This window comes from Nelumbo nucifera, chromosome 1 (genome assembly GCF_055504915.1).
Source record: "Nelumbo nucifera cultivar China Antique chromosome 1, China Antique-T2T, whole genome shotgun sequence".
Classification (NCBI taxonomy): Eukaryota; Viridiplantae; Streptophyta; class Magnoliopsida; order Proteales; family Nelumbonaceae; genus Nelumbo; species Nelumbo nucifera.
Genome location: NC_142649.1, coordinates 14339343 through 14350721, shown reverse-complemented (window position 1 = coordinate 14350721; position 11379 = coordinate 14339343). Strand labels below are relative to the sequence as shown.

At 38.6% G+C, this 11379-nt stretch overlaps 1 protein-coding gene across 2 annotated transcripts; it reads right to left on the bottom strand.

Annotated features, from left to right (window-relative positions):
- Window positions 1-1547: 1547 nt before the first annotated feature.
- Window positions 1548-9036, bottom strand: LOC104588076 (protein NUCLEAR FUSION DEFECTIVE 4-like). 2 transcript variants are annotated; one of them, XM_088896284.1, is made up of 4 exons: window positions 6236-6768; window positions 5725-5761; window positions 4611-5545; window positions 1548-2431 (listed from the first exon to the last, which is right to left on the bottom strand). In XM_088896284.1, exons 1-4 carry the CDS (start codon window positions 6265-6267, stop codon window positions 1954-1956), a joined length of 1482 nt encoding a protein of 493 aa, XP_088752410.1. In that variant the 5' UTR covers window positions 6268-6768; the 3' UTR covers window positions 1548-1953. The 2 variants fall into 2 exon arrangements, with proteins under 2 accessions (XP_088752410.1, XP_010244193.2); XM_010245891.3 differs by lacking the exons at window positions 5725-5761; window positions 6236-6768 and adding an exon at window positions 8546-9036.
- Between the last annotated feature and the right edge of the window lie 2343 nt (window positions 9037-11379).

Here is an 11379-nt window from a genome sequence, read left to right as displayed (position 1 = left end):
CTTCAGTCTGAGTTGTATACTCATAGAAGGAATTGCGGTCCCCACAGATGTGCTTGGTAGCACCAGTGTCCAGTACCCACTCCTTCGACTTATCAACTAAGTTTACCTCAATTACCATGACTGCGAAAACATCCTCAGTCAAATTGACTTTCAGTTATCCACAGTCCTTTCGGTACCGACAGTCCTTCTTGTAATGTCCGGATTTGCCACATACATAGCAATTTCCTTTCTTTTGTTACTTCTTGAATTTTTCGTCATTTTTTACATTCAAGTTCTTTTTGAATTTTGTAGTCTTTTCCTCCACCAGATTGGTTTTGGAAAACTGGTCCTCATTTTTTTTCTGTTCTTTTCTTCAATCTTAATTCGGACCACTACTTGGTCCAAAGTAGTGTCCTTCCTCTTGTGCTTCATACTGGTCTTGAAATCATTCCATGTATGTGGCAGTTTTTCTATGAGAGAACTGACAACGAATTCATCTGGCAGTACCATGCTTTCCTTTGCCAGTTCCCCTACAAGAACCTGGAATTCATCTATTTGGGTAGACACGTCCATGTCTTCTTTCATAATGAAGTATAGGAAGTTGGCAATGACATATTTCTTGTTTCTGACATTTTCTAGAGCATACTTAGTGTCCAATGCATTCCAGATTTCATAGACCTAATTGTAGGAAGAGTAAACATTGTACACTCATTAGACAAGCAGTTTAGGATATGGTTGGTGCGGAGGTGGTTGATTGTAGTTTAGTGTTCCACAAAAACAAAACGGGCTGGTTCTCCATGTTTGATGGGTTGGGTTCGACCAAAACAAAGGGTACCCCTAACTGTTCTAAGGCAAACAACAGGCATTGTCTCCAACGCTTGTAGTTGGTTCCATTGAATGATTCAATCTTAGAAAAGTCGGGAACTATTAATAGTATTCGGTTTCTCATGAAGGGGTTAGCAGTGATAGGTTCCATAAATACGGTTTTAAGAATGTTATAATAATAGTAAAGAGAGCAGATGGAACTTATCGGTAATCGCTTTCCAAACCGAAGTTGCAGTGATGTGAAGTTGTTGTAGGAACTCGAAACTGGGAATTGTAGGAAGATGGAGGGCTGAGTCGTGATACTTAGTCACTCTCCTTAAAACCGTATTTTCCCCCTATGATGCAATCAGGTGATAGCAAACCGGTCGCCAAAGATAAAACAGCCCATAGGCCATTGGTAGGCATGTACTCGCTTACTAGACCTCCACGAACTATAGAAAATTGATGCTCAGATTTCTTCCGATAAATGAAGCTAAAAGGGCCTAATAGTTAATGCAAAGAAGAACACTTTAAATGAAAGGAGCCTAGTTGAGAGTGACATCACATTTCACTTAATTATGTGATGATGGATTTGGGAAATTGAGAGAAAAATTAAATGAATTTGGAACAGGTTTAGGATGAAGGGTTCTTAAGTGGGTTTGGGAATAGGAAAGAGAGTTTTTGCAGAATTTGTCAAAAACTGCTTTCTGAAAAACGTAACAATGTAAAGTCAAAAAGCACAAGCTATAATTGGGGCACTGTTATTTTGGACATAGCAGAAATCTAAAGCTTATCGAGTGCCAACCCTATTTCGCATAAATAGTTAAATACATGTATCATTTCATTTCTCCAACAGTGGCAGTTGTTCTTGTTTCGAGGAAACATATGAATGAATAACAAAATGAAAGAGCCAAAACTGCAATTTTGTATCGAGTAAAACAATTACAGTACCAAAAAAAAGGAAACAATTGCTAGTTATGCACCCTTTACAAGAAAGAAAAACAAAAATCAATGTGGTTTATATCAAAGCCAATGACTCTCTGCACGTCAAGCTTCATCAACCGCCTGATCTCCTCGTGACAGGACTAATCCCTTGATTTGGTGGTTTGGTATCGAACTTTTCTAAATATATGATGTATTTTCGAATTTCGATAGATGAGAATACTGCAGTTAATACGATTGCATCTGTCTCCGATTCCGTTCAAAACGGTCATAAGCAGGTCTGGTCCGTATGAAGAGTAACACACTGGATGCTAGGCCTAACAAGGAAATGCATCCCCACGACACAAAGGTTTGTAGGTAGCAATTTCTCCCCATGCACACCATCTCCCCATCCAACTTACCCGAGTCCCGGAACGTCACGCCGGCGTTGGCATCGTAGATGACTGCGGCCATGAATCCATACGCAAGAGATCCAATTGGAATGTTAGTGATGAGGATGTTGTGGTTCACACCCATGCTGTTAGGGCCAAATAACTCCGATGTGATTGAAACGGCTGCAGCAAATATGAATCCGGAGCTCAGACCGATGAGGGCAGTTCCGGCGTGCAATGCCATACTGCTGCCATAGGCGGCAAGGATAAAGAAGGCGATCGGCGTCGGCAAGAGAGCCATTGTGAGCCATCCCGTGCGTGCGAAATACATCTTCCTGCATACATAAACGTTTTATATATAATTACCTAGAATTTCCCCTTGTCCATTTTGACATCTGAAATTCTTATAACCAATCAACTATATAGTATGGTAATAAATCAAGTGAGTATTTATCAAAATTCACAGAAGGCTTTAATTGGTCAAAGCTGTTCAGATTCCAATTTTTTTTTTTTTTCGAACAGGAAACTAATGTAAGCTATTTGATAGATTCTGTTTGTTTCTTGTCCGTCGTCTCTCTAGAAGTTAAAAGAAATATCATAAATTTTTTATACATGAATATTTGAGCAATACAGATGGTCTTCTATTGGAATTTGGAGGGATGTTCTGAATCAGTCATGTCTGGCACTGGCATATACCAAAAGAAGCCTACGGTGTAGGCTTCGTCCTTGATTGTATGTCAGGATTCACAATTAGCAACGGTCTTTTCAAATTTTCGGACCAAATTAAACTGTTTTGATATTAAACTAAATAATATCAATTAAAAGACCCCAAATAATACATCTAAAAGGTAAAACTTAAAACTTTTTTATTATTTTAATATAAAATAAAATAATTTATTATATACTTATAATTTTATACATTTGGTTTGGTTTATAAAATCCCAAAAAAAATAATAATAATCAAAACCGTAAAATGAAATTTAAAAAAAATGATAAATGAAATCAAATCATAAATTCAGTTTGGTTGAATTCGGTTTTAAGGTTTGAATCCTACAAGGCTACAATGGGCACCCTTGCAAACAGTTATTAACTATATTGTCAATTGTTCACCATCTAAGAAACCCCCTCCTCCCCAAAGAAAATCCCCTTAGAATCGAAGGTCCCGGAAAAAACTTTCATGCAATCAGTGTCAGAAACTGATACTTATCTGTAAATTTTGATTTGAAAATCTCCCCAAGTTGACAGGAATTAACCAAGCGATGAAGCTATTGGCTGTGATGACTTTGGTTCCCCACCCAGGAAGGAAAGGTTATCAAAGCAGACAATGACATAAAGGTAGATCAATCAAGTGTAAATACTCCTTTAGAACGCACAAGTATAAACACGCTGCAAAGTGGATGTAAACACGGTTTTAGCATGGTATTGTGAGGACTGAGAACTGCATCCGATAAAAATATTCAGAAAGGAAACAATGGTAGTCCACATCAATAGGCAGCTTTCATCTAAGCAAAATATCCGGGATAAATGAGGTCTACTCAATCTTGGATGACTTTTGCACCTCCATTAATTTGCCACGACTTAGGATTCTTGGCCACTTTTCTTACTTGTTAAAGGATAAGGTCATGTGGAGGACTAATACTATGTTGTTGAGTGTATTTCCGGCTGGGTAAAATAGCTACCCACGTCCTTAACCACAATTCAGGTTCAAAGTCCAAATCAAATCAACCCCCCACAACGTCCCACAGCACATTCTACTATTGAAAACATTTTTCCATGATAATACTAAAAATGATGATATCATCATTGGAAGATGTTTTCGATACGGGCGGGGATGTAGGATTATGTGGGGGGCTTATTTGAACTCTTCAAGGTCACCATCCTAGAATTGTTGGAAGTTGTGATAGCATTCAAGTTCACACTGACCCAATGAATTGTAAAAATACACACAAAAAGGAAGATGAAAGAGTAGGACTATCAATGATACTCGAAAGTCAAGGTCTAATCTGACATCAGATACAACTATATGTATTTATGTAATTCGATTGGATTAGAATTTTGTAATATGCATCTGATTAAACTGGATTAAATTAGGATTTGATTTCATTTGGTCTTATTAATGTTTAAATTCAATTATATTATAATATTTATTATTTTTGATATATAAATTTTATATAATTATTATGTTTTATTTAACATTTATTTATTATATATAAAAGTTGAAAAATAATTCACTTTTTAATTTTATTGTAAAGATTAAAATAGGATTTGGATATAAATTTTCAATAATCGAATCAGATTCGGATTTTGCTGAATCCAAGAGTCGATTCCGCATATCCGCCCGCTGGGGCGCTGGGCGCTGGGAATACCCAGCTAAGTTACTAATTGAGCAACCACTCGGTTGGTTAGAAAGCTGGTTAACTCAGTGAGTTGAAGTCAAACCCTAAAATGTGAGCGATAAGGTGCAAACGCAACGAAGAGTGGAGTAGACTAAAGAAAATAGGAGGAATTACTTACGCACGCATGAAATCCGGAGCTGCTGACAGCAGACGGCCGAAGAAAGAGCAGGATGAGTAGAGCGTGACGAGCGTCGTAGTGTGGGAGCTAAACCCAAGCGATTGTGCAATCTGCCCAAGATTGTTACTGTATACCAGCCCAATCGTACCCCCACAGAAATATGCAACGTAGTAGAGCCAGAAGTCCCACCTACGAACCAGCATCCGAGCAGGGTGTTCCTCGCCGAGCATCACCAACTGGTCCTTCTCGATTACCCTCTCACAGCACCCATCATTCTCCCCTTCATCGTGTCTAGCATCTCCATTAGAAATTATGTTGCCATTCGTAAGCAGTGTGTTGCTACTGCCATTTCCGTTGACGTTCTCACGTCCAATGAACTCCTTGTGAAGCTCAAGGTCATCGATGTCGACGAGATTGAAGCCGGAGCCTTCGAGGCGGAAGCTGGAGTGGACGGTCCGGTGGACCCAATCTCGAGCGTACAGCGTGCCGGGGATGCACAAGGGGATGACGAGAAGGAGGACAGCCCCAGCAAAGAGGAAGCGCGCGGTTGATGCGCTAGAGGAAACTGAGTTGAGGAGGAGGAGGTAGAGGCCGGTGAATATGGCGAGGATGTTGAGAAAGAGGAATACAAGGGAATCGCGGCGAACGACGTCGGAGGGGAGGGTTTGAAACGGGGGCTGGCGGAGGATTGGTAGGAGCGCGGCTATAGAGGTGAAAAGAGGGATAAGTGCATTGAGAAGTAGATACACAGCATCGTCGCTGGAGTTTACGGCATTAGCAGCAAGGCTGTATATAGCGGCGCTCACTCCATTAAAGCTGATGGTGAGGGACAGAGCAAGGGCTCGGTTCACCGGAAAGTTTCTGATGCAGAGAACAAAGCACACGGTGTTGAACCAACAAATGCTACAGCCGGCCAACAAGCACAGAAGAAACACCTGCCAATGGACAAAACAATTAGTTCTAATTTAGTAGTTAATCCATTTCCTTGGAATGCAAGAAAATTTTGTAAACAACTGAAACTCAATTTGGTGTCTGGACTTCCTTAATGAATAGTGAGTTGACTCGGCATGTTTAGTAGGCGAGTGAATAAAGTAGACATCGTAATCGTAAATACCTGTACAGTTCCCTCGTTGGAGCACATTGCACAGGCACTGCATAAATTATGACAGCTATCTTAGAAAATTTGCCTGATTCATTTTGACTGGGGTTTTTATTGTTCAGTCCAACTTTTAAATTTTTATGAATTTGTGCTGTTGGTAGTGGCAGGTGAGGGAGTAGATAATAAATTTTAAAATCAATGTATTATTAGAAACAATACACTTAAAAATCAACATATTGTTGAAATTTAGAAAATCAATATATTGCTAAACATAATATATTTAGAAAACCAATAAAAATTATTGTGGGACAATGTGTCAAACTTTACACAGTGTTGGTCTACTTGACCTTGACTCATACTTCTTTGACAAAGAAAATGAAGTGATTATGTGTATTTGTTCTTTAAAAAAATATATATATATTATTTAATTATTTTTCATGTGGCTAAGAGGGCACGCGTTAAACCAAGAAAAAAAAAACCTAGCGACGAAGGGATTTGATCCCAACGTCTCCACCCCAAAACTTACCTTGCTTGTGCCTCACATGAACATCGTACCATGCATTGAAAACATCGCCCCTGTGTGAGGAACAGATCCCGTTCCTATGGTCTCGTTATCACATGTGTAATGTGTTGATATGTTTCGTCCAAGAACACTGCCAAGAGCCTGGATTGTTGGTCTTGCTAGGGATCTTCTACCGGCAAAATACGCTCCCATTAATGTCTCAATAGGCCACTGCAAGTGTACACTTGGAACATCTCCCATGTCATAGCCTTTGAGAGACATAAACTGACAACATATTCGTACTTGTATGGTTTTACTATGTGAGAGATATTAGCAAAGCACAATGCCCAAGGGGTTATGAAGATGCTTTTGTGAGGTCTGAATATGAATTTATTTCCTACTGTATATGTAGGAGTGAAATGGATGATTCGGACAATTGTGTTCACACCAACAGCCAAATTTGCATTCACACCAAATCTAGGTTCACCAAAGCTTTCCCTACAGCCAGCCAAAAACCTTACCAATGAAGATGGGTACTGTTGATAAATCTAATGTTGCAATTAGTATTATAAAAACTATAAAAAATCAAGAAAAAGAAATCTAATTCAACCTTTGCTCTCCATCAAACAAAAGCAAAGAGGGATGTTTGACAGAAAAAAAAAAAAAAAGGTAAGATTTTGGAACAAAGGCAATTTTATTATTAAGAAAATTTAAAAAAGAAAAATTCATAAAATATCTCTCAACATAACACGTTAAATAAAATAGACTTCTAAGCCGCTAAGAGACATTTTAAAATCTAAAAATTTCTTTTTACAAGTTGCAACAAACAAATTTTATTTGAAGAGTTTTTTTAATCTTTTTTTTTTCAAAGTTCATGGGGCTATTCACTCTCTAAGTCGCAAAGAATCACGTGCTCATCCCACGTGCTACTGGAATCACATGCAGACGTGAGAGGTGTGGACCAGCTGCTTGCGTGGCAAAATCATTATTTTCAAGATTCCAAAAAATGGCAGAAAAAAGAAGTAAAAGAAAAGTTGTATCTTTGTTATTTCTTTTTTTGTTTTGTCAAGAGCCCGGAAAATCTCTGTTAGCGTTCGCTGCGTGAGGCTGACGCCAATAACTACCAGCCCAGCGAGTCGCCGGGTTTGACGGACAGTTTATTTCCACAATGACCAAAATAGCCTTAACAAAACAATTAGTACGACGACGGGAATGGGATCTGATCCTTAGGGCGCCTCACACCGACTTCACATTTACATCTCATCATACATTAGGAAATATCTCTCGTAAATAATAACTTTCTAATACATGAATACATGATGGGATGTGCCTGTAAGGTTGGTGTGAGGCGTCCTATGTGAGGAGCAGATCCGGCCTCCGACGAAGGAAAAGTAATAAACGGAAAGAAAGAGTCCTCTTTGCAGTCTACGTCTACGACTCTACGTTCACAACTCCATCTCCACGTCGGAAATACTCCAATGCCAAAGAGGTTTTCTCGTGTTTTAATCATTTACGGATCTTCTGTAAGAACTGACATCATCACCGTACTTTTTTATGAACAATACACAATAGCCGTTTGATCTGTGATGATACAAAAGTAGGACATGATTGAAACGTGGCGCGGAGGGAATCGTCAATAAAGCAATATTGATCTAGATCTAGAGACTACCAGCCGTCGGATTGAGGTCAGGAGTTCTAGCCTCCTGGGACTAGTTCATGCATTTATGTGCCTGCCCACGTGTTCTAGAGAACTACCAGTTGTCAGTTTCCTAGTTCATGAATCATAGAGATGAATTCGAAACGGACGGTTGATAGCAAGCTAGCAGTTTTCTATCAATAGAATTATTTGCACCTTGAAAAGAAAAATACGAGACGCAGAGAGAGAGAGAGAGAGAGAGAGAGAGAAAGGATATTAGGATTGTTCCAGAGAGAGACAGAGAGAGAGAGAGAAAGAGAGAAAGAGAGAGATTCCAAGAACAGAGGAACCTCAGACAAGGGTGGACGAGAGGTAGAAACAAAATCCTCCATGATTAAACTTGGTAAAAACGCAAGCCCAAGTTTGACTCGCAGATGTATTATTTATATTGTCTATGAAGTAAAAACAGAGCCACAAACAGAGTTACAGAGCAAGACCAGAACGAATTCTTTCATCATTCCTCAACCCAGGAATCAAAACCCAATGGAGGGTTCTTCAATCCGAATTGAAGAAATGATTTATCGAAGAGCCAGTTTCAATACAAAAGCAAATAAGCAAGAAATAGTTCCCAGAATATTCAGCAAAAAAGCAATTTCAGTTTTTAATGAAATAAAGGAAGAGGGGAGAGATGAACTGACCAGAACATAAGGCAAAGAGATGTAACTCCGAATCACGAACCATTGAAGGCCATAACCAACCAGACCCATAAAGGAAGACATGAACATCACGACCCACAAGGGTAAATGCAGCAGGGCAAGGCCTGACGACCACCCAAATGCCTTCCCAAGATCCGACGCCACGGCGAGGTAGTTCAATTGAACCTGAGTGATCCCCAGTACCGATTTCAGTTCCGTGGAGTACGCTGAGAAATCAAAGTTTGTGCCCGTGAAGGCCTGAATCCAAATCGTGGCCACCAGAATCATCCATTTGCGAGACTGGCCGGCCATGGTATGCACGAGGATCCTCAGAACAGGGGAGCCACCGACTTCCTTCGAAGAATCTCCGGAGACGAATCGCCCCTTCGGCTCGTCGTCTCCGTCTTGGAATTTGCGCTTCTCCTGCTCTCTTCGCGTCCTCATTTATAATGCGATCAAAATGCCTGTGTCTCGTAATTTCTTTAATCCCAATTCCGACACAGTAATCCTCATTTTGTTTTGTTGATATTCTCTTAATCTTTTACCAATTTTTTATTGTTCATTATTTTTTCTCTACTTTATTTAGTCCAGTGATATTAAAAATTTAAAATTAGAATTTTACTGGAGCAACAAAGGCCGCAGACATCAATGTCTCGTGTCTCGAGGGATTAGATTAGACTGTAAAATTTCGTGGGCCGCAGCCTCAGCCGACCATACACGTGTCTCTGACTGGTTACACGACAACCGTAGATTAACGCCTGAACTTCTGGGCCCACAAGATTACTTGTTGTACGGCTGATACGGTGGGGCCACCTTGAGCACAAAGAAATTGACGGTGGAGATTTCCTTCTTTTGTTGAGGACAATGTTAAATGGAGGTTTGATCCACGGCTGCGTTTCTTTCCTCAAAACAATTATTGTTGAGATGACGATTAAGAATTTCAGATGCTAGTTTACATTTCAAAAGTACCAAAAAAACAAAAGGAACAGTGATAATTTTGTTGTTTAGCGCCTATTAATGAGTTTTGTCGCTCTTTTGTCTTTAAATTACTAATATTTCATATCTAACGTGACCATTGTAAAAGAACCAAATAAAGAATCACTTTGGCATTGATGTCGTTGCTCCGCAGTGACACATCAGCGTCACGTCAGGAAAAAACCGTATTTCGGAAAAATACGATAGGCCTAATTTAGAGCCTATAAATTCTGACCTTGGAGTTATTAGTCATTCTCCTTTATTTTTTGTACATGTTTGGTATCGATGTTGCATATGAAAAAATGGTGCTGCTGATGTGTGGTTGGAAACACCATTTTATCAGAAAACGATGTCTGGTGTGGTGCCGTTTTTCGATTTTCGAGGCAAGGTTTGGAGCACCATTTTTATGGGGAAACGGTTCCAAACAAATGTCCTTTTCTTGGAGCACCGTTTTTTCCGATGTGGTGCCGTTGCTCCAAGAAACGACAATGATGCCAAATAGTCACTTGGAAATGCTTATTTGTTTGATACCGTTTTTTCATAAAAAATAGTGTTCCAAGCCACGCTTTGGAAATTGGGAAGACATGGCTTGGAGTGATGCCGAATTTGGTGTTTCCTAGATCTTGCTGCCAACACGGACATAAGGTGGCACTAACGTGGCATTAGATAATGGGTAGTAGTGCTGAAAACGTTTCCTGGAGCATTTGGTACTCAAGGTTCAAAATATCACAACATATCAGTGTGTATCTTTTCGTACGTATCGGGCTATTTCGGATCTATATCGGTCGATACAGGCATGAAACGAATCTGTATCGTTTATCCATATTTAATAGTGAATCTCTCATTAATGTCGTTTGTTTAAGTCTAATTTCTCTTTCATTAATTAGCCAATTACTCTAAGGTAAATTTAAATTTAAATTTGAATTTTAGCGCCTAATTCAAAATGATTCCCTATCATTAATTTCGTTTTGTTAGTGTAAAAACTTCAAATTTTAGTTGTAGAAAGATTTGAACCTTGGTCACACTAATAAATATTAAGATTAACTATATTGGTTTTTGAAAATTGACACTCACATTTTATTTTTTTTATTTTTTGTTTTTGTTTATATTTTAGTTATTCCATCATTTTTCGAGGGTTACTAATTGTGTCCCGATATGTCACACTTTATATAAACCATTAAATTATGGTTGTTTACATTTAAATGACTTATTTGCAATCATAAAAAATATGTAAATATAGTTAGTAATATATTTTTTAAGATTTACTTGAATTTTTTACCATATTTATGCATAGCTTGAATTTTTGTCCGTTTCCATATGTATCCAAAGTGTATTCCGATACATCTCTTAAAAATGTCTTTCCGATACACATTGCATTTTTGACACTTTGAACCTTGTTTGTACCAAACAGAAAACGTTGTTGTTGCTCCAGGAAACATCCTACCTAGCAGCAACGTTTCCAAACAAAAAAAAAGGCATCGTTTTCTCATAAAACAATACTTCCAACCCACACATTAGCAGCACCATTTTCTTACTATATCTGCAGCATGGATGCCAAACATATACAAAATCTTTAGTTTAGAAGAAAAAAATGTAGGTAAAATATTTTACCGTGAAAAGTTTTCACCCATTTCGGATCCAATTAGTTTTCGCAAAATATTGTGTTTGTGGGTTTATGAGCAAACAAACATTCAATTTCAAATATAAATGAATCAAATTTGAGTCTACTTGTACAATAAAGTCTTCATCAGTTTTTGCGGTCCTCTCTCAAATACTAAAGTTTTTACATATGCAAATGGACTGGGATCATGATCCAATCCTAATTTTCATGCATTTGTTTTCAGTGCAAGGTTCTTCCCTAT